The sequence below is a fragment of the Paroedura picta genome, chromosome 12 (genome assembly GCF_049243985.1).
Source record: "Paroedura picta isolate Pp20150507F chromosome 12, Ppicta_v3.0, whole genome shotgun sequence".
Classification (NCBI taxonomy): Eukaryota; Metazoa; Chordata; class Lepidosauria; order Squamata; family Gekkonidae; genus Paroedura; species Paroedura picta.
Genome location: NC_135380.1, coordinates 27,002,946 through 27,026,109, shown reverse-complemented (window position 1 = coordinate 27,026,109; position 23,164 = coordinate 27,002,946). Strand labels below are relative to the sequence as shown.

The 23,164-nt window shown below is 52.7% G+C and overlaps 1 protein-coding gene across 1 annotated transcript in view; it reads left to right on the top strand.

Annotated features, from left to right (window-relative positions):
• The first annotated feature begins 2,164 nt into the window (after positions 1-2,164).
• The window catches only part of GFRA2 (GDNF family receptor alpha 2), an 87,165-nt gene continuing 66,165 nt past the window's right edge, over positions 2,165-23,164 (top strand). The window contains exons 1-2 of the mRNA XM_077305865.1: positions 2,165-2,650; positions 19,220-19,534. Of these exons, the coding sequence (XP_077161980.1) occupies positions 2,611-2,650; positions 19,220-19,534 (355 nt within the window). The 5' untranslated portion in view covers positions 2,165-2,610. The remainder of the gene's footprint in view (positions 2,651-19,219; positions 19,535-23,164) is intronic.

The window sequence follows — 23,164 nt, the reverse complement described above, 5'->3', positions numbered from 1 at the left end:
CTGTCTCTCGTTCAGGGATACTCACTTACACCCCCCTTTGTAACCTTGCCAGCCTCTCCGTCTTCCTGGTCCTGGTCCCGCCATTCTGGAGACTTTGCCTAGCCAGCAGGCAGAATAATCTGCGGGGAAACTGAGGCAGCAGAGTCTCCTGGAGGATCAAGGGCAGCAGGGACAAGAGCCTTCTCAAGGATGTGCTACCTAGACAGGAAGCGGAAAGGCCAGAAGATCAGTCCAAAGGCCAAAGTCAGGAGGCCTCATCTGAAAAGTGTTGGAAGAAAATTTGAGGATTGTGGAGCAAGCCTGGTGTGTGTGTCCCCTTCTTCCTGCCAGGAATGACAAGCAGGGAAGGAGGTGGGCTTATAATAATAAGGACACAAGCAGGCTGCACATAGATGCCAGTTTAGCCAGGGGTGGTGGAGGCAAAGAACAGGTGTTCTTTGAGTCTTCAGGTTGGCAGGGGAAAGAAAGAAACAGGCCAGGCACCATTGGGGCACAAGCACTGGAATGAAGCACTGCAAGCAGCATTACCAGAAGAGGGGCAATCCTCACCTTCCCAAATTGGAACCCATCAGCCATGTGTGAGGCCACAGCTGGCAAGAATGGCACCCAGAGGAAGCCAAGGCTCCCAGTCCTTCCACCACTGGGCAGTCAAGGGTGGCTCTCCAGAGCTGGTATCTAGGGAGAGGTTGGCTTTTACATAAAAGGGGGTCCCAAGCGGCACTGGAAGGGGGATGTGGCAGGGGTAGTCAACCTGTGGTCCTCCAGATGTCCATGGACTACAATTCCCATGAGCCCCTACCAGCATTTGCTGGCAGGGGCTCATGGGAATTGTAGTCCATGGACATCTGGAGGTCCACAGGTTGACTACCCCTAAAGCACAGAAGCTCAGCTTGCGGGAAGGGGGGGCTCCTCTAGGTGTCTTCCCTCAGGAGGGGACAGAATTGGGAAGAAACCAACTTTGCCCATGCTGAGACCCCACTCCACCCCCATGGTTTCCCAACAGAGAGGTGAAGGAAAGCAGTCCCATTGGTCGCTAGCTCTGGTACTCCAGTTTGGGGCTGGTGTGGCGGTTAAGAATAGGAGCCTCTAATCTGGAGAACTGGGTTTGATTCTCCCCTCCTCCTCTGCGGGCAGCCAGCTGGGTTACTTTGGGCCGGTCTCAGTTCTCTCAGAGCTCTCTCAGCCCCACCTACCTCCCAGGGTGTCTGTTGCTGGGAGAGGAAGGGTAGGTGAAGTCGCTTTGAGACTCCTTCCGGTAGCAAATAGTGGGGTACTCAAAAACAGCCCTTCTAATCTATGGACCCTTCAGGATAGGCACCATCCCTGCTCTCTCTCTCTCTCTTTCTGGGTATTTGTCTTGTGCAGATTCCTGCTTGCAGTTCCTGGTTCCTTATTCTCTGCTCTACCGCAGCTAGTCCTCCATATGCCCGGGGATCTCCACAGCGTCTGCCTCTGGGGAGACAGGAGCAGTGCCCGCCAAGTGCCACTGCGTGGTTGCCGGCCCGAGGAGGAGTAGCTGCCTCCCCCCCCCCCCCCGCGAAGAACCCCCTTGAATGAAAAGCGCCACCTCCTCGGACCCGCCGTCTCCCCACCCAAAGCGCGGAGCAGCCACACACACGGACACACACGCAGCCCGCCCCGCCTCGCCCCGCGGCCCCTTGCGCGGCTCTGCTCCGCCAGGCCCGCCCCTTCCGAGCCCGACGGCGTCCCAGGGCAGGTAGCCGCCGCCGCGTCGCTCCCTGCGCCCTGTCCTTGCCTCGATCCGCCCTCCCTTCCGAGCGGCGGCGGTGCTGGTGGCCCGGTGGCCCGCGGAAGTGCAGTGCGGGTGGCGGCAGGCTCCTTTGCCGCGCCCCTGCACCTGGCGGCGCTTGGGGAAGGGCGTGCAGGGGGCGCCGCCGCCGCCCCGACGCTGCCTGCCCTGCGCCTGACCGAGGCGACCGCCTGGCGGGGGCTGCCGGCCCGGGCCCCGACTAGAGCCCCCGCCCGCCCGCCCTCGCCCCTCCCTCGAGGCTCCGCCAAGGGCCGCCCCCTGGGCGCAAAAGGTGCCCGCCGGCTCGTCCTCGCCGTCGGCCAGCCTGAACTCCGAGCCCCCCTAGCCGGACCCAGGCGAGTCCGGCGCCCTCGTCTCGCCCCGCGCGGAAGGGAAGGGAAGGGAAGGGCCGGCGAGGCGGCGGGCGGCTGCCGCGGGTCTGTCTCCTCCTCCCGCTCCCCCCGCCGGCCAGCTCCGCGGCGGCTGCGGCTGCCTTCGCCTCCCGCCTCTCGGTCGGCGTCGTCGGGCGCGGAGTCCGGCAGAGACGTGCCGGGCTGGATGGAGCCGCCGCTCTGATCGCCCTCGCTCGGCGTCGATCCGCTGCTGCTGCTGCTGCCGCCGCCGCCGGGAGGAGCCAGGAAGGCAGGCACGATGCTGCCGGGGGAGCCGAGGACCGCGCCGCCGCTTCGCAGGAGCTGAGGCAGAGGACGGCGGCGGCGGCGGCAGCGGGGCGGGCGAGCGGCCGAGCGAGAGGGCGAGCGGCCGATCCTTCAGCGACGGCGGCGGCGGAGGGGAAGGGGCGCCCCGGCGGATCTCATCGGAGCTGCTTTTGCGCCGCGGGTCCGAGGGATTTGCCTACCATGACTGTAGCCGGCGTCTTCTGTCTCTTCCTCTCCCTCGGTGAGTGCGGGGCGGGCGGGCGGGCGGGCGTCCGTCTGGTTCCTGGACGGGCGGGCGGGCGGCGGGGCGAGAGGGGCCGGGTGGGCGCGGGGCTCTTGCGGCTCGGCAGCGCGGCGGGAGCGCCGAGAGCGACACCCGGGCAGGGCTTCTCGCGTGTAGGTGGAGAGCGCGCGCGTGCGGGGAGACTGCAGGAACGTTTCAAGGAGAACCAGCTATGCACGACGTGTCTGGCCCAGGCAACCCGCGCGAGGCGGGAGGGGTTGGGGCTGGGGCTGGGAAGGCAGCGATGGGGAGCGGGGTGGGGGCTTGGAGCCCGTCGGGGTCCCCCGCTTCCCTGTCTTCTGCCCCCCCTGCCCCGCATGACAGGCGCTCTCCGCGTCCCTGATGCCCACGGGGGGCACGCAGCCGCCTCCGCCGCCTCCTCCTGGCTTTGGAAAGTTGAGTTGGGAGAGGGCGAGGGGGACACCATCTTTTGTTGCAGCAGCCGGAGCTGCGGGCCTGGGGGGGGGGGAGGTGGCCTTGGGGGGCTTTGCCCGGAAGACGGCCCTGCTCGTGGAGCCGAGACTCCCGGACCCCCTGCCCTCTGTCCAGCCCGTCTCCTCGCAGTCTGCGCGCCAGGTGCGTCCTCAGGCAGGAGAGATCCTTTCGGGAACGGGGGGGGGGGGGAGAGGTTTGCTGGAATCCAGGACGTGGTTGTATTGCGCGGGGCGGGGGGGAGGGGGCTGGAGGCAGGATGACCAATAGTCCAGATGAATGACAGATGCTGCGGGGTGTCGCTTGGCCCCGGATTCCCCCAAAGGGTTGAGGAACAAAGTTCTCACAGGGCCTCCCCCCCCTGCTAGAAGGCAGCTGGGGGTCAAACGCCGAAACTCCCGGCAGGGGCCAGCCATCGTCACTGGGGAGGCAGGGACAGAATGGAGTGGCAGCGCCTAGGAAGGGACTGGGGGGTGGTGGTGGGCAGAACTCAGCAGCAAAGCAGCACCCCTGGGATTCACCCCCTCCCCCTGCAACCCAGCATAGCAGGGGAACTTCCAGCATCCCTTCTGGAGAGGCAAGCGGGACTGGGCCTCTGGGGATGGGTGGGTGACATTGGCCTCAGGGGCTGCCAGGCACTCCCTTCCCTCTGCTGGGCATCCCTGGCAATTCTCAGTCAGTCCTCAGCAGAGGCAGCATCCCCTAACTCACGCTGGCTCTTCTTGCTTTGCTGCTCATGCTGGTGCCCCGTGCAATGAAAAAGAATGCTCCCCAAGGGAGTCTTGCTACACTGTTCTCCACCCACCGCCCTTCCTTGTCCTGCTTGCGGAGGTGGCTGGGGCCCTGTCCCAAGCCATGGAAAGCCTGCTCTCGCACCACGCCTGGTCCCCAAGACAAAGTTGTTTGATCCTGAATCAGCCAGTGAAGGTCAGAACTGTCTTCTCGGACTGGATCTCCAGGGTTTCAAGGAGAGGTCTGTTCAGATCAGCCTCCTCTGGATCCTTTGAACTGGAGGTGCCAGAGATTGAACCTGGGGCCTCCTGCAGGCACAACGAAGGCCTCACCCATGAGCCACGACCCCTTCTCTCCATTGACCAGCAGAAACACAGAACAGAAGATGCAGCCCAGGACAGCAGGCCAGGGGAGGGATGGCCAGCACCACACCATCCAGACCAGCGTCCTGTTTCCCTGCCACCCCAGTTGATCAGATGCCCTGCAAGGCCCGTAAGAGGAGCACCAAAGGCTGTAGGAGGCAACACTGATCCTGCCTCCAAATAAAGAGGTTCCACTTAGCTAGCATAGCTGGTAGCCACCCTAGCTAGTTAGTCGCCATTGAGGAAATCATGCCTCTTTCTCTGTGGATTGGAGTTCTTCCCCTTTAAAGCTGCTGTTGTGCCCCCCCCCCCCAGCAGGGAGAACCACAAGTTAACTCTTTGTTGTGTGAAGAAGTGCATCCTGAGTTTGTCCCAGATTTGCTGCCCATGGCCGGCGGGGCGGGTGGGGGGCACTCCTTGTTTCTTGGGAAGCTCCTGAGAGTTAGAATGTTGAGAGAGGAAGAAAAGCAAGGCTTCTTTCATTCACCCATTTTTACACCATGCAGAACTGTATAAACCTCTCTTGAGTCACCCTTTCTGCCATCATCATAAGGCAGGTAGGCAGGCAGGTGCTTTTGCCCCTTGCTCCTGAGGGCTGCCCTTTTCTGCACACACCTGCCCCCCTCCCCACTCCCCCGGGGTGTGTGTGGATGGGGGAGTGAGGCTGAGCTGCCACACTATAGTTTCATTTCCTCGGCCTTCAAGGATGACACACACTGGACACATTTCCCCCCTGCATTCATGAGTCTGCCACGTTACCCCATGGAAGCAGGCCATTGATGGGGCGGGGGCAGGAAGGGGTTTCTTCTTGGCAGGCTTGCAGCCAAAGGCAGCCTTTCTGGCGATCCTCCGGCTTCTTAGCAGGGACCAGCGGCTCTCTTGAGGAGTGGAGTATACAGTCGGTTTGTGCGTTTCCCATGGATGCAGCAAACTGTGGGCTGGCCGTGGGGAAGGTGGTCCGGGGAGGGGAATCCATTACAAATGCCAAGTTGGCACCTAGACAAATGTGATGCTGGATTCCCCGCTTAGGTGCGTGAACCTGGGAAGAATCCAGGTGCTTGGGAGGGCAGAGGGATGCTTTTGAACATCGCATCCAAACCTTTGACAGCTCCAAATAGGGGTCATTCATGCCGGCCAAGATGGATTCCAGTAATAACATCCCACCTTGGTCTGTGGAGTGGAATGCTGAACTTCTCACCCAACTTGTCTCTTCAAAGGAAGCAGAGAAGGCTCCAGAGATGGAGTCTCACTTCGTATCAGGATGGGGAAAATCTTGATCAAGATAGAAAGAATTACGGAAGAGGCCTTGTGCTTTAGGGGCTTGACCCAGGGCTTGCAGAAGGCCTCTCTGGATGAGCCTCAAACAGCCGGGTCCTCCAGGGAGCCCCAGCGGGAGCATTTGCAGGGTGGGCATTGGCCAGCCGATTTGCTGGGCATTGCTCTTCCCATCTGTGGCCAGACTTGTCACTGCTGCCGCTCAGCTCATGGCACTTGCTAACTGGGAGGGCTGCACACGGGAGCGTTGGGCTTCCAGGACTCGTTGGAAGGTTCCCACTTCTGCCTGCTGATGAAAACTAGTCTGCTGGCGAACGGAGTGAGAGCCAAAGTTCAGAGACAGCACGGTGCTTCCTAGCAAGCGGCTGAGTTGAGCTAGGGGAGGATTCCGTGCACGGCCGGGAATTTGCATAGGAAGAACATTCAGACTGGACTCCAGGAGGAATTAAGCCAAGTTTTTGTGAGTTTCACTTTTTTGGGGCTACAATGTGCATTTTGATGCAGCAGGGTTTACATTTTTTTTTTGGCAACAGTATGCAAAAATGTGCAGACTTTATGGACTAGCTCAAGAGTTGCATCACCCCTTGGAGACTTAAAAATTACTTTGGGGGGATTTTTCTAGCAGGGACTTCCATTTGGGATTTGGACCAAAAATAGCAAGCCATCCAGAAGAACTGTCAAAATGCAATTTTTGGGAAATGGAGAAACTGAAACGGGGTGGATTTTTTGAGCCCCAACACCGGTCAGCTGCTCTTCAGCCAGATGCTGTTGGCTGCCCTGGAGTCCTGCCAGCCTGGTTGGTCTCACGTTGTCCTTGGCTGTGGAGCTCTGGGCTGGGCATTTGACCTGCATGGACCTGTGGAAGGCCAATGGATGAATGGCGCTCCAGCCTTCCAACTCCATGCTTCTGTGATTGACAACTCTGTTTTCTTCTTCGTCCTTGAACCTAGAAAGGATTTCCCACAAAGTCCTTGCCCTCCCTCTTTGGCTTTGATGCTGGATACACTTTTGGTACTTCTCAGCAAATTGCAAAGATCAGCTTCTGTCCTATCCCCGCTGAGAGTTACTGCTTTCTGCTGCCTTCCTGGTCTGCCTGGGTGCAAACTGTTCCTGATAGGATAGCCAAACAAACCCACAGGGACCCTACATTGATGGGGGAGGCTGGTTTGCCTTTCTCTTCAAGGTCACTGAGAAGGGCAGGGATTGGAGGTACAATGGCTGGGGGGCTGGAAAGCTGGGCAAGATGAACTTCAGAGATGATAGCAGCATCCCTGTGCAACAGGTATCTTGTGTGTGTTTTGATGTGCCCCTCAAATGTGGCATGTGTGGGGGCCCAGAGGGGGGATGCATGTTGACTCCTGGCTGCCCAGCTTATCTTGTCTCTGTTGACAGTAGCAGAAAGTTAGGAACATCTCCTAAGTACACTATGTTTGGTTTGCTGAATCCTACCCAATTCCTGCCATTATTACAATTCCTGGTCCGTGTAGATTATATGAACCCCTAGCACAGATCTTTGGGTGGTCAAAGGGGTCCCTTTCATCCCTTTTTCAGCAGCCAAAAATCAGCATCCCAAACTCAAGTAATGACTTCCAGTCCCTTGGAAGGGAACTCATTGCAAACATTGATGCATTGTGCTGTGTTAATGTTGCTCCCTCTGTGTATGAGGAGAGGACCTAGGTGGTTTGATTGCTCTCAACTCCAAGGGCCTGGTTGTGGATCGCATCTGGAATGGGTGTGTGGTGTGTGTCGGAGCAAGCCATGGGTGACTTGCCAGGATGGCCACAGTGCTTCCCTCCGGTGCCTCACATTCATGCACTTTTGGGAGCTTCTGCAAAAGTTCCAGGAGGTTTTACATTTCCTTTTTATGCTTAGAGGCTGAGAACTGTCCGATGCGTAACTGAAGCTTTTTTTTCTTTTTAAAGGAGATCAGATAAACAGCTCTGCCATTTCATATTACTAATTTACTTCACTCTGTTTTTTCTATCTGGCCATGCCTCTATAAAGCTCAGCGTGGCATAAACCACTCTTTCCTCCTCCACCTTCTTCTGAAGCCACGAGGAACATCAGGTTGGGAGAGAGTGATTGGTCCAAAGTCATCCAGCTCAGTTTCCATGGCACACATTTGAACTGGGTCTCCCCGGGTCTCAGTCCAATGCTCTAGCCCAGGGGTAGTCAAACTGCGGCCCTCCAGATGTCCATGGACTACAATTCCCAGGAGCCCCTGCCATGGGCTCCCCCTACAAATAAATCCTCAATGCTGGGATCTCGGCCTTTGCTCCTGTGTGGAAGCAGAGCTTCCCCTTTTTATACAAGGATGTACAAATGATTCCTCGCAGTGGCAACGTGACCCCCCCCCCCCACACCACTGGGACTGCCAAGTGCTGCTTCAGGATGGAAAAAGAAAACCGCTTTCTTGAAGCGATCCAGAAAGGGCCCGAGGCACCAGTCATTGGAATTCGGAGTGACTGCTGTGTGAGGCTGGCAGCACTGGCTAGCCTGGGTACCAGTGAAGGTGTCACTTTGACTCCTTTCTCAGTCGAGGGGACAAGCAGCCCCACCAGTGACATCCTCCTTCCCCTTCCCCCCTGCCGCTGCAGCCCCATCTCACATGCAGCTGCCTTCGGCTGAGGCAGACCCTCTGTTTGTCAAAAGCAGGGGTAGTCAAACTGTGGTCCTCCAGATGTCCATGGACCACAATTCCCAGAAGCCCCTGCCAGCAAATGCTGGCAGGGGCTCCTGGGAATTGTAGTCCATGGACATCTGGAGGGCCGCAGTTTGACTACCCCTGGTCAAGGGCACTGCTCTCGGCTCTGAGTGAATCCACTCTCCAGGATCCCGTCACTTAACGCCTGATTCTTTGAAGTGGAGATTCTGGGATCTGGTGTGGGGCCTCCTCCATGTAAAACAGATGCTGTCCTGCTCAGCTGCAGTTCACAGAACCGCTAGAACGGAGCCCAGTGGCACCTCAGAGACCAGCAACATTTTTTGGGGGGGATGGATCAGCTTTTGAGAGTCAGAGCTCCCTTCGTCAGACACAGAGTTTGCAGAAAGGCTGCCATTCTAGTATCTGTCTCAACTCATTCATGCTGGGTCTCCATTGTCTCAGGTTGGTCCCAGGCCCCAGCTTCAGCTGGGCTGCCTCCTGGCCTCCCCCCAGAGTCACTGTGCTAGGAAAGGGGGCCACGAGGCCCTGGGACTGGAGTGTAATTGCATGCTTCTCTTGGGCTGGCATCCGCTTTGCAGGCTTGTCAAAGAGGCTTGGAGAGAGTGTTGGCCAGTTCCTTTCAGGGCTGGGGATAGAGAGAGAGAGAGCACACGATGGCAAGAGCAAAGAGCCTCTCTAGCCAGGCCACAGCCTTGGTGGCACTGATGTGAGCACGAGGAGGAAGAGATTACAGGTCCGGTTGTGGTTTTAGGAAGAGGTTGCAGCAGGACGTGATAACCCACTGGCATTCTGAACCACACCCAGGACCATCCTCTTGACTTTGTTGCCTGGGCAGACACAGGAGTCCCTCCTGGGCAGAACCCTCATCTGCCTGTAGGTGTCACTGTCTGACTTTCAGAACGGGCAGGAGGTGACCTGGAGATGGTGCATCTGTGCTGCCAGACTCCAACCAGACCAACCTCTCTGCCCCACCCCTACCCCATTTGTATCAGAGCAAAAGATGTGGGTGGAGACCTTTCCTTTGGTGGCCCGTACTGGAGCAAATGTGCCTGTCCACCAGAGACCTGCCCTCTGATTCCTTCCCACCCCAGGCCGTCTAAGCTGTTTGCCAGCGGACTTTTCTGGCTCTACCATCCCGTCCAGCCGCACAAAGGTCATTTGGGTGTAAACAAGAAAAGGGAGGGGGGGGGGAGGTTTGGATTTTTCTGCACAGGAGGGATGCTGCATCCAAGCCAGGTTGAAAGAGAGATGGCACCTCTGAAAAGTGTGGCTCGTTTATACACTCCCAGGGGACACAGTAAGGGAAAACTGAGGGAGAGAGAGGGCTTCATTCTGGCAAGGGGAAGCCCAGTGGCTGCACCTTTCAGCCCCTCCTACAGCTCAGTCGCTGACCTGCCAAGGTAGCCTCAGGTTGCCTCTAAGCAGGGCTTCCGACTGAAAAAAGTCATTTCTAATAAGCCTTTTCAGGCCACACGTTTCCAGTTGGGGGACTATACTGGTTCCCATGAGGCTGTGTTCAGTAGATGCTCCCAAGGCAAAGTCCTCGTACAGATAAGAGACCTGCCCAGGCTGGTGCTTTGATCTTGACCAGCAGCCGCCACAGCCTCGGTGTTCTTTCAGTTTCTTCTCATCCTCTGTTCTTGGACAGAAACTCCTGTGCCTCCTGACCTTTTCTGCACTACAGGCTTTGCTGTGGACTGCAAGATGAAGTTTGAAGAGGAAGCTGCCCTGCCTCTTCCTACTCCCGCATGGGGGAGCATTTGGCCTGGTGTACCGCGTCCACCCCAGATTTGTGCTCCCGCAGCGAAGTTCCCAGGGCAGAAGTGGTCCTCGTACTGGCCCTTCCCCTTCCTCCCAATGGGGCAAAGGTGACAGTCAAGGGCTCCAGAAGATACTCTGTAAGAAAAATACATTGTTTGGTTGGTCCTGGCGTTCTGTTTCCAGCTTTATGGCAGAGCCTGCTTAGATAAGAGGATGGCCGATGTGCAATTATATCTTCCCACTGTGATTTTGTTGTTGTTGAAAAAAAGCAGCCCCATGATGCCTTGATTGGGACTGCAGGGCAGGGGAGGTTTTCTTTGGCCCTCTGGAAGCATCAGTTAGCACTTCCAGGGCCCTTTCAGGTTGGGAAACCCTTGTGGTGGGGTGGAGCCTCAAGCACCCTCTCCCCACGTGCCACGGCCCTGGTGCCTGCAAGTGCCCTGGCATTGCACCCCCTGCAGCACGGAACCACCAATATGTGCCCGATCGCACGGCCCCATGGAGGAGGTGAGGAAAACACGACCCACCGTTTACCTAAACTTACAGGACCATTCAGATTCTAGTCTTACCCCGACTACTGCTGGCAGTTTGACACAGTGTGGGTGATTCTTGGCCAAGAACAAGAAATGTGATAAATAACGCTTGGCTCTCTGTTCAGTTCGGTCTTGGCACTGCAGCATGTAAGCCATTGAGAGACATAAAATTCTTCTTCGGGCAGAAATGACAAGAGGACTCATAATCATAGATATGGTTGGTAATAAATATACTAAGTCTCTATGGTGGTCTGAGGCAAAATTCTTGGTGATTCATACATGGATTGACCAGAAGGCAGTACTGATTTCTTTCCATGATCTTTCTTTGTCCTTTGCATTCAGCGAGCTGGACTTGGATCTGGAGACATACTTGTAGAGAACAGGAGCCCTTGTTAGCCTTGCCCCAGATTTGACCTTCAGCCCCAGGAGCCTTTTGCCCTGGAAGTGACTTGGGGAGGGCTTGATGTTGGCGGGGCTTAATGTTCTGTTCAGTACCCCTTAGACCAGGGGTAGTCAAACTGCGGCCCTCCAGATGTCCATGGACTACAATTCCCAGGAGCCCCCTGCCAGCATTCGCTGGCAGGGGGCTCCTGGGAATTGTAGTCCATGGACATCTGGAGGGCCACAGTTTGACTACCCCTGCCTTAGACAATATGGAGCTAAACTGCAAGGGGGCGTCTTCTGTTCCATTGCTTGGGAAACAGCCTTAGTTGTGGTGTGTACAATGTTTGAGATTTTTCTATTCCTGCTCTGCTGTTGATGCTCTCTTCCTCTCTGGGCTCCCTGAGCATTCCCTTAAATCAGAGCCTTTCTTTGAGAACCGGAAATGGGTTGAGTGTAACAAGGCACCAGGCACTGACTGAGGATCAGCTGTGGTCAAAGAGGTGACAGGAGATGATGTGGTGGGGGAATGATTCCTTCAGACACCAGCCGTGACATCTCATGAGCAACTGCTGGGTGCTGATAGCACGTATGACCTGCCACATTCCTTGATGTTGCAAGGGCCCAACAGAGTCATCCTAAGGAGCTTTACGCCCTTCTAAGCCTTTCGAAACTCTCTGGCTGTAGTGGTAACTAGAGAACTTGGCTTTAGCCATAGCCTCAGGTGGGGAGCTTTTGCTTGGGGTTTGGGCGGTGCTGGATGCTCGGCATCTGCTAGCAGTCTTTGCGGGCTCCCAGCGGACCCTGGGAAGCCACAGCAGAAACCTCAACATTCACTGATTGCAATCTGCCTTCCCTTCCAAGTCAGTGTGGCTTTAATCTTGTCAAGCAGAGGAGGACGGTGGGGGTGGGGTGGGGTGGTGTTGATCCTCAATTGACATGTTTTACTTTCTCTCTCAGAATGTCATGCGAGTATAATGAAAGCAGGATGGAACTGTGTGAACTTGGATGAACCCTGCAAAGGTTTTTGAGTTCACAATCATGCCTGAGTGCTGGAGTGCGTGTCAACTCAACTGAACTCCATATGACACTAAAGTGGCTTGGGAAGAGGTTCCAGCCTTGCTGCGTGCTGAGCAGGGGTTCTCTGGCGGGCCGGACTGATCCCCCAGGGCTTCCTATGGCTCCAAGGATCCAGTCTATCAGGCAAGAGGTTACTGAGCAACAGATTGCCCAGATGCTGACCTTGAAGGGGAAGCTTGAAGTAGCGGATCTCTTCTCAGGTTCCGTGCTGTCTCACATGATGAGGTCAATCCGGATCTTGGTAGTACCTACTACAGCAGGGGTAGTCAAACTGCGGCCCTCCAGATGTCCATGGATTTCAATTCCCAGGAGCCCCTGCCAGCATCTGCTGGCAGGGGCTCCTGGGAATTGTAGTCCATGGACATCTGGAGGGCCGCAGTTTGACTCCCCCTGTACTACAGGCTTAGGGAGGCCTTACTTCTCCCTGTTGGTGGCAGTACAAGCAATGTTTATCTGTGGAGAGTCTATGGATGGAGACTCCTATATCTTTCAGGAGCTGCACCACATTGGCTGCCAGGTTTACATGACCAGGTCAGGATTGGTGCATTGCTCCAGGGGGCAGGACGGCATCAGCCCAGTACCTGGCTTTTCTGAAAACATGGGAAAGTGGGAGGTGGGTGGCAAGGAGTGGAAGGGGGCAATGGCCACGTACAATGGGGGCACAGATTATCTCATAGCACGTCCTCCACAGTGGGAGAAAAGCAGCGTTGAAGAGACAGCAGGCAGCAACCTCTGGGGATGTCAAGGAGAAAAGAGACAGCAGTCTTCGGCAGTGACCAAGTCTTGGTGATGGGATCTCAGGGTGGGGAACCCTGGGGACGTGGACCACTCCTGGACTTTGCTTAATCACCCCCTTACCCATATCCAGCAGAGAGAGGCACTATCCGTGGTAGGAGAATGAGTACGGGGGTATAGATGCTGAAAGCCTGGACTAGTGATGATAGGGTTGACTATTATCGACCTTGTACATTTGACCCCAAGACCTTCCTCCAAGGAGCTCAGGGTGATGCTGTCATGATTTCCCTTTCTCATTTAACCTGCCAGTAGCCATGTGAGGTAGGTCAGGCTGAGCATGAATGACCAGCCTAAGGGCTCCCAAAGAGCTTCATGTCCAAGTGGAGGTTCACACCTGGGTCTCCCAGCTGCTCGAGACCTGTTTTCCCCCTCGTGTCTTTCTCACTAGCTATGTTTGCCTCTCTTGTTTATACTCTCACTGTGACCTTTACAATATATAAGCCCCTGCTTCTCTGCAGGACAGGTGACAGCTTCTGAAGGGCATACAGAGTCATGGCTCGGAGGTCAATTCCATGGTCATTAGCTACTGTACCTAAATGGAGCCTCCATGTTCAGAGGCAGCAGCCCTCTGAATACCACTGCTGGGAGTAGCACAAGACTCAGGCTTTATTTTATTTTTGGATTTATAGCCTGCCCTATCCTGGCGGCTCAGGGCTTCCATGATTTGCTTATCGGACTTACAGGTCATATTCAGGTTTAATGCCCTGGGTTGGGCGTTTAATAGCTTGTTCATGTTAATGACTTGCATGCAGCACGAGGGTTTTATTTCGAGCCGCATCAGATAGGTTCTCTGGAAAGGCAGACTGTACATTTTCAAAACAAATAAACTAAATCTGGTCAGTGACTGCATGGAAGAGGATGCTGGACTAGATGGACCACTGACCTGATCCTGCATGCCTGCTCTCATATTCTGAGAGGATGGAATTTTGCATCAAGAGTGCAAAGTGATCACCCCAGAGAACTGGCTCTTGAATGCTCCTGTCTCCAGTCCTGATTATCCCCGTAGCAAATTCTAAAGGACTGGGAGTTTTGCTTTGTGCCGGTCACTTTGCACTGACTCTAAATCTCATCTGTCATTTTGTTGCCAACTAACCCAATTCTGGAGCCTGCCTGGCAGTTTCTTTGATGACCGAAGCCAGAGACGGGAGGTGCGTTCTCTGTAGACTCTTCCGCATAGTTCACAAAAGGTAGATCTTCCTCGGAAATCAGAAGCATTGCTTTCAAGTCCCAGTATTGAAAATGGGATTTGAGAATGGCAGGTTCGTTTCAAAGCTTAAAAAATGGCATTTGGAAAATGCTTCTGCTAAGAAGGCAAACCACACGTGCCCTGTTCTGACAGCTCGTCTTGTCTCCACTGAGCTCAGACAGTCACGAGACTTTCGATAAAAAAGTGAGACCTGGCAGCGCTTGAGCAGACCCCCCCCCTCCTTGCCCCCCAGCATGCAAGCTGTTGCAGTTAGCGGATCTGCTTAGCATTCAGCTGTGACCTTCCCTCCAAAGGCATGTTGGCAGTTTGGTGTTTGGAACTGACGGTAAAAAAGAGCATAACCTGCCAGCCAGCAACATGGGGAAACAGGTGGTGTTGCGTGATGTCCTGTGCCATCTGCCCATGCAGCCAATGGCATGGAAGTCGGGGTGCTGAAGGAGATTGGTGTATCCCCTCCCCCCCACAACTCCAGTCATCCATCTCTTGGGACTCCTAATTTGTCTCCAGAGATTTGCAGACAAATGTGGAATGATGGTAGAAAGTCAGGAGGGTTGATAATTCCAACCAGAACTGTGGGGCTGCTAAGCAGATGGTGAACATGCCAAAGGCGAACGTGCTGTGTTGTGACTCCCTGTTGCGACTGTCGGGCTGAACTTCATGCATACCAAGCCTCACCCATTATATAGGAATGGACTGGGGTACACAATCTTGTGAGGGCTCACTCTGGCTTGCCCTCTGCCTCTCGTGGTGTCTTCTGTGGGGTGGGGTTGCCCAGTGGGGAGGGATGGGTGGTTGAGCTCCAGGGGGATGAAATTTTCCTTCCTCTCTAGACTTTGTGGGGGGATAGGCAGGGCAGAATCCTCTGGTTTGCGTCAGCATTTGCACATCTGGTTCTAGGAAAAGACTGGAAAAACTGAGTCCCAGTATTTGTGATTTTCAGCTGGCTTGAGATAGTGGTGAGCAAATGTCATCAGCATAGCATCCTGGATCAGGAAGAATCAGTAGAACCAAGAGGTAGAGGAAGGTCATGGCTGCCTAATGGGTCCGGTGAGGGTTGCAGCTAACAAGGGTCAGCCGTTTTCAGCCAGCAGACAAGGCATCTAGTTGCTACTTCTTTTCTCCCATCCAGAAAGAAAGGGCTGCCTGCTATTGTATCCGCTGCACAATGGAGGGTAAATGATAGCTAGCCCTGGATGCTGGCACTGGTGCCTGTTAGGTATGGGGACAGGATGCCGATTGGCCCTTAATGGAGTCCAAAAGTCGTAGCAATTCAAGTCTCCCATCCATCCATCCATCCATCCATCCATCCATCCATCCATCCATCCATCCATCCATCCATCCATCCATCCATCCATCCATCCATCACATTTGATTTATTTGCTTTATAACCCGCTGGTTCCAGCAAGCTGGCTTGCGGCGGTTAACAATAAAACATCAGAACAGTTTAAAATACCCCATAAAACAATAATAAAATCCCCCAAAATTACATGTATCATTATGATGGTGATAATAAGATATAAAACTCTGTCCCCAACGACTCATAACTGCGGTCTCTGATATGGTTAGCAATGCTCTGGATGTAGGTTGGGTAAGTTGTTATCATCTGGGTCTGGTCTAGCACCAAGCTCAGGAAGCCAGGGGGAGGGAAGACCCGATTGAATACCCTGGGGCTTCAGCCTGGCCTCAACTAAACGCCTGGTGGAAGAGCTCCATTTTGCAAGCCCTGCGGAACCTTGAAAGCTCCGTGAGGGCCCACAACTCTTCTGGGAGCTCATTCGACCAGGTAGGGGCCAGGACTGAAAAAGCCCTGGCCCTGGTCAAGGCCAGGCAAGCTTCCCGGGGCCCCGGGCCCATCAGCAGATTTGTACCCGCAGAGCAGAGGGCCCTGTGGGGGGCATAAGGAGGTAAGCAATTCTGTAAGTAAATAGGGCCTAAGTCACATATAGCCTTAAAGGTTACACCTTAGGTAACCTTTCAAGCCCTGATCTGCAGAGTGGTTGCATTGGTACTAGTCTGTCCACATACACAACAGTACCTACCTGTGATGCTCTTGGCATGCACACCTTCCAGAAAGCTGCAGGCTATTAAGACTTGTGACTCAGCCAGAAGGGCTCTGCAACATACCTGAGGGTTGTGACCCATTGATTGAAGAGCACTGATTGAGTGGACTGATTGATCCCATTTCACAGCAGGAGAACACCGAGGCACTGACAAATGTGACTAGTCCCAAATCAGTCATTGCATCCACGGCACGTTCTTAAGGAAAGACAAACGATAATGTATCTCTGAGGGTATTTAAAGTGCTTTCCCCTTATCATGGAGGAATTGTTGCCTCCATTTCCATCCTTGGGATTATGAAGCTGGGTTTGCACAGAGATGGGCGGGGACCCCTTTGGATTAAAGCTTTGGCCCCGTGAGCACCAGAGCACGTTGTTCCAGGTGCCTGCTGAGTATTGTTATAGGGTTGGGTGGGGCTTTTGCCCAGGAACCCTTCTGATTGGCCACAGGAGGTTTGATTGGCCGTGCAGATTTTCAGTAGCATCACTTTGCCAGTAGTTGCCGCCACAGCATAAAAATCTTCAGCGTGTGACTGAAGGGAAGCTGTGGCAGCCATTTTGTGACTGGCTTAGCCATCTGCAACTGCCATTTTGTGGCTCTGGCTGTGCCAAAAGTCCAAAGATGCCCACAGGCTCAAGAAAGTTGGGGATCCGTGCTTTGGCACTTCTCTAAATACAGACTCCATCCCTGTGGCCAAGATATGCTCAAGACCATCCTAAAAACATTTCCTTGGAGGCAAACCCCATTGAATAGACCCGAGTAGGATGCTGAGTGGACCTGCTTCCATTGTCACTGGCCGTCTGTTTCCTTCTGCTCAGTGATCCAATACAGCTTTTTCCCTTCCACAGGTCTGCAGTACTTCACAGAGCCAGGCTTTTTTCTTTTTAATTCAAAAAAGTTGTCTGCTGCCTCTCCAGAACGTGCTCAGGGCAACTCACAACCAAAGCAATAAACCACCCAATAAAACCAGCAAAACAAAAGCCACCACAATGCTCTTTATGCTTCTTGCCATAGGCAAATTCTCCTTGTTTGTTCTTCCCCTCCTTTTTCTAGTTTAATTTGTGCCCGATGATCACCAGGTCTGAGGCCAGCAGTGCCTGCAACACTGAGGAAGGCTGAGTCCTGAAACCTGGGGAAAAGTACTTCTGAGAATGCACAGAAACCTTCTCTTATCATGACAATAACTGTGGTCTCATCTCTCCCCTTTCACTTGAACGGAAAAGCAGGTAGCCTGTGAGCACAGGTTGAAGGCAGGGCTTTGAGAACAGTCCCATAATGCCTTTCCCTCTGTTGCTCCCATCTCATGATACATGCACTCTCTTTCCTTCCACACAACAGCCCAATTCGACAACCAGCCTGGGTACTCTAGGCGCTCCAGATGGCTCCCTCCGTCTGAGTGGGCTGGAAGAAGCCTGAAAGAAGGCAGTCAGCAATAGTAAAAGCACGCAATGTGCATTTAACTTTGAGCTCTGGGTGAGGAAAATTTGAGGCAGACAGGAGAAGCAGGAAAATGTATTTTATATATGTTATTTATGCTAGTGTCTTTGCATGCCTCGGGAAGAATTTATATGAGATAAACAACCACAGTTATGTGCATCGCCATATGGCATCTAAATACTGGGGTATAGGTGTCACATAAAATATAGCTTTCACTTGCTGGTTCTTGGGTTGCCAGCCTCCTGGTGGGGCCTGGAGTCCTCCTGGAATTACAGTGATGACTACATGATATCAGTTCCCCTAGAGCTGTGGTTCCCAAAGTAGGCAGTACTGCCCCCTGGATCATGGTGGAATTACCAAGGGGGTGCTGGGAGGCAGGAGGCAGAGGGTGGGGGGAGGGACACTGGAGTTGAGCCCCTTTGACCATGTTGTTGATTATGTTGAGCAGGCTGGAGCCTAAAGGTAAAGGTAAAGGTATCCCCTGTGCAAGCACCGAGTCATGTCTGACCCTTGGGGTGACGCCCTCTAGCCTTTTCTTGTGCCTTCCCCAGTCATTACCGTTTAACCCTCCAGCAAGCTGGGTACTCATTTTACTGACCTCAGAAGAATGGAAGGCTGAGTCAACCTTGAGCCGGCTGCTGTGATCAAACTTCCAGCCTCATGGTAAGAGCTTCAGACAGCATGTCAGTTGCCTTACCACCCTGTGCCACAAGAGGCCTAGATACAGGCAAAAAGGGCATCCCAAGTTTCTGCCTCTACAGACTGCTGAAAAGTGGTTGAAACCACTAGAATTTTTAGTTAATACTCCAGTGGAACTTTAAAGCAGTGGTCCCCAACCTTTTTATCACCGGGGACCACTCAACGCTTGACAATTTTACTGAGGCCCGGTGGGGGGGGGGTAGTTTACTCCTCTACTCTCAACCACTGCCCTAACACTGTCTGATCGCTATGGTAATGTTTAAACATCCCTTCAAAATAAGATACAGACACGCCACAACAATGAACATAAGGAACATTTTATTTTCATGGAAATTTTAACTCATGACAATGACAAATCAATGGGAACCCTGAGCTTGTTTCTCTGCAACGAGATAGACCCATCTGGGAGTGATGGGAGACAATGACACCCGAAGTGTGTTGTAAAGGGCCGGGGGGATGAAGTAAAGGGCCTGGGAGGGGGAGAAGGCGTCCTTCGCGGCCCACCTCCAATTAGTCGACGGACCACATGTGGTCCGCAGCCCACAGGTTGGGGCTCGCTACTTTAAAGGAAAGTGCAGCTTTCTTGGGTACATTCTATGAAATGTGAGTCCTCCTTTCCCCAGTCTCCATGGCCTCCAATCTCTACCCCCCCCCCCAAAAAGAAATCTCCAGGAACCCCCCCAAGGCATAATTGGCATCCCTTGTCTTTTGCTTTAGCCACTGTAGGTAGTCTATTTTAAAAATAAAACCCCTTATAACAAATACAGTTTGACCTCCCCAATTGCTGCTCCAAATCTCTAGGAACTGACCAAGCTGAATTTGGCAACTCTAGATACAAGGGATACATCCAGAATGAAATTGAGTACTGAGGTGGGGAGATTCCTGTATTTCTCTTGGGGTTTGCAGGGCTGTTTTGCTGGTGGTGGGGATGCTCTGGTATTTTCAGGCAGCAGAAAATTCAGAGGTGGGGACCATTCCTGGTGGCCGATGGGTAGAGCAGCCCTTAAAGAACATTCACTTTGCCAGGAATGGTTGGCAGCCAGTGTATTGTGGATCCTTTTGCTCACTCACCCTCCTTTCTCTCCTCCCTCCTCCCAAACTCTCCTCCAGACAAGGTGTTCCACACCTGGGCTGGTCCTTCTTCCCTGGCTGCCCAGGAGCCACATGGTTGGAGGACCCCAGTGGACTGCGTCCGTGCCAATGAACTCTGTGCCGCTGAGTCTAGCTGCAGCTCGCGGTACCGCACCCTGCGTCAGTGTGTGGCTGGCCGTGATCGCAACACCATGTTGGCTAACAAGGAGTGCCAGGCGGCCCTGGAGGTGCTGCAGGAGAGCCCGCTGTATGACTGCCATTGCAAGCGTGGGATGAAGAAAGAACTCCTGTGCCTTCAGATCTACTGGAGCATCCACCTTGGCCTGACCGGGGGTAAGCACACTGCCCAGGCAGCGCAGCTGGCTGGGATCGGGTGGGGTTTCAACGGGGTTTCATTTTTGAATATAAGTGCCCATAACACACCTTTCAATTCCGAGTGCCCATAATGGTTTACAGGAACAATAAAACGGCAACTTAAATATAATAAAACAAAGTAATTAAAAACAAATAACAGCAGGAGTTAAAATTCAGGCTAAATCCAGCAGCATAATTTTTTGAGAGTGGTGGGGTTGGTGTTTAAAGTGTTATCAGTGGGGAAATAAATCAGTTGTAACAAATAAGAGTAAACCAGCCCAAATGGTAAAATAGCAATAAAACAGCAGAAGTGAGAAGGAGCAAATATTAAACAACAGGTACCATCAGCCATGTCATGTACACAAGATACCCATTGAAGCAAAGTTGCTCAACAGATGACTGGGCAAATGAACAGATCTTAATGTGATTTTCCCCATCAGGTTAGGTAGAAGGAAGAGCATCCCCTACCAAAGGCACCTAGTGGTGTCCCATCTCGCCTCTGTAAGTGGGGCACCTCAAACAGGGTTTCTGATGAGCAACAGAATGCTGAGGTGGGTGGAGAAGTGGTCCTTCAGATACTGGGACCAAGACCACTCAGGGCTTTAGGCAAACTTTGCTTTGAGTTTTGTACTAGTGAAGGTCTTTTGACTCTGGCCATAGAGATCCCCCAAAGCTGGACCTGTCAACTATTTCTCTACTTCGCAGATGAAGTTTTCAAACTCTCTCACACAGAGTTCACTGCAGTATCTAAACTGGAAACAATTCCAGTGGTTTTTGCTTTGAGAAATGTGATCCATTTACTCAAACCAGAGTTACTGTTCTCAGGAATGGTGGTGGAAGAGTTGAGTGAAATAAAGGTAATGAGATAGTTTTAGGGGTGAGCAAATTAAAAACAGAAAAAGTCACCAGATGTGGATGGCTTGTACCTGAGAAGGAAGTGGACGGAGACATTGTTGATCTCATTATTAAAATTCAGCATTTCTTTCAGAGGTTTGGAAGATAGTGAATGTAAACTGATGGGTCCAAAGAAGAGCCAGGAGAGGATAAGCCAGGAAGCTGAATATGTAATCCAGATAGATAGGTGGAAACTGTTATCAAAGACAGAATTTATTATCCACAGAGCAGAACAAGCCCTACTGAGAAAGAATCAGCATGGTTTTGGTAAAGGAAAGTCCTGTCTCACTGAACTTTGGGGATTCTTTGAAAGATTTAAAACTATATAGAAAATGGTGAATTGGTCAGCATTTATATACCTGGTCTTTTTTTAAAAGAAGCTTTTGACCAAGTTGTTTCCCAAAGATTTCTAAGTATTCTTAGCAAGTTATGAACTGCCCTGAGCCTCAGGGGTGGGCGGTATACAAACAAACAAAAAACAGACAGACAGACAGACAGAGAATAATCCACTTGTGGATAAGAAACTGGTCAAATAACAAAGTAGTCCACATAAAGATTTCTTGCAATGAAATTAATTGTAGGATTCCACAAGGATTGGAATTGGGGTTAATACTATTTAATTTGACCAGTATTATAATATCCTTGGATATTGCTTACAATTGCCTTCCCGATCCTCTCCCCATACCAGACACCCTGTGAAGTAGGTGGGGCTGAGAGAGAACTGTGACTGGTCCAGGGTCAGCTGGCTGCATGGGAAGGAGGGGAATCAAACCCACTTCTACAGATTAGTGTCCACCACTCTTACCACTACACTGGCTCTCAGGCTGTTGTTCTTACTGAGTTGCCTCTGTTTGCATTAATATTTGTAAGCAACAAGCCCCCTTGGGTCTCAGTGAGAAAGGCAGACTGGAAATAATAACAAATAAGTTTAAAATGTGCTTAAGCCACAGGAGTCTGTGGGTGGATGTGGGACTGGAACACAGGTCTCCCAGCCCTGGTTTCATGCTCTTGCTATTGAGCAGCCTGGCCTTTCAAGTTTGATGCCATGGAAGAAATAATGAGGTTTCTATATCCCTATTGGAAACTTGCTTTGACATAAGTACAAATGATTTACTGTGAACTTCTGGCTGTGTTGTAGAGTGCATATAGCAATCTGTGTGTGTGTGTGTACATGGAGGGAAAAATGGGATGAAAAGAGGTTCTCTCTTGACAAACGTAGCTCTGCTTCAGAGAGCACAAATCCAACTGTTGTGTGCAGAGTTTCAGCTTCCTTGGTTTGCAAACATAGTCCAAGGGATGCCAGACTGTGAGATCTGTTGCACTGTTCCTTCTCTAGCAAGCAAAAATCCCTAGTTGCAGTTTGCAAAGATATCGCCTTGTCAGATGAACCTCTTGGGGAGCTGCCAGGACCAGATGGTTTGATCAGAAGCATGAATTGCCTACAATGCACCTGTTTAAGATGTTGCCCTTTGCCTGTTGCCCAAGTGTCCCTGTCTCTCTCAAGCATGCCAGCATCTGGGATCTGAGCTCCTTTCACCAGGGCAACTTCCTTTCTACCTTGGCGTTTTCCTGAAAGTTAGTTGCATGGCTGCCAGCTCATTAGGAAATCCAGCTTCCTTTTAATACCTGGCAGGTTTTCTAGTATGTACGGCTTGGGCAAAGTAATATAGAAAGGAAGCCTCTGCTTTCATAGTTCTTGTTACTTGAGCACTGAGAGTCCTAAGAAGGGGAGAACATGGCTGTGGGAAATCAAATGAGCCCCCGCCCCCAGTTATATGGCATTTCCCATTGCATTTTGAAGCTTAGGATCCCTTAGTGCTCTTTCCTGCCTCGTGAGAATCCCCTAAAGGTCTCTATAGATAGGCATGCTGATAGGACAGATGCTGGAAAACCATGGCCACATTTCTCATGGCCTGTAAGTTAACTTTATTTAAAAGTGGCTGTGAAGGGGGATGTGGGATGGTATAGCATATTCCGATCTCAGATCTCAGAAGCTAAGCAGGGTCGAAACCTGAATGGAAGACTTTGCAGAGGAAGGCAAGGACAAACCACCTCACTGTCCTTGAAAGCCCCTTGCTGGGCCCAACATAAGTCTTTTGTAACTTGACAGCACCTCTCTCTCTCTCTCTCTCTCCCTCCCTCCCTCCCTCCCTCCCACTTCCTCCTCTTTCTCTCTCTCCCTCCCACTTCCTCCTCTTTCTGTCTCCCTCCTTCTTCCTCTCTCTCCATCCCTCCATCCCTCTCTCTCTCTCCATCCCTCCCTCCTTCTCTCTCTCTCTCTCTCTCTCTCCATCCCTCCATCCCTCTCTCTCTCCATCCCCCCCTCTCTCCATCCCTCCCTCCCTCAGTCAGTCAGTCAGTCAGTCAGTCAGTCAGTCACTCACTCACTCACTCACTCACTCACTCACTCACTCACTCACTCACTCACTCACTCACTCACACCCTGGGGACAGATGATATTGTGGCCTGGGGTCGAGTGGGGAATGGCACTGGAGAAGAGTTAACCTTTCTCCGTGTACAATTTCCCAGGAAGAAGCTGGGCTGCTAAGGTACTATTAGCTTCATAGACAAAAAAAGGCAGGGTGCAAACTCCACCCCATCTACCAGCAACTCTGTATGTGTGAGAGAGGGGGGTGTCTTCTCTCTAGGGAACAGCATAGGAGAAACACTGGTAAGCAATTTTGGGTGTTTTTGTTTTGCTTCTCATCGGTTTAG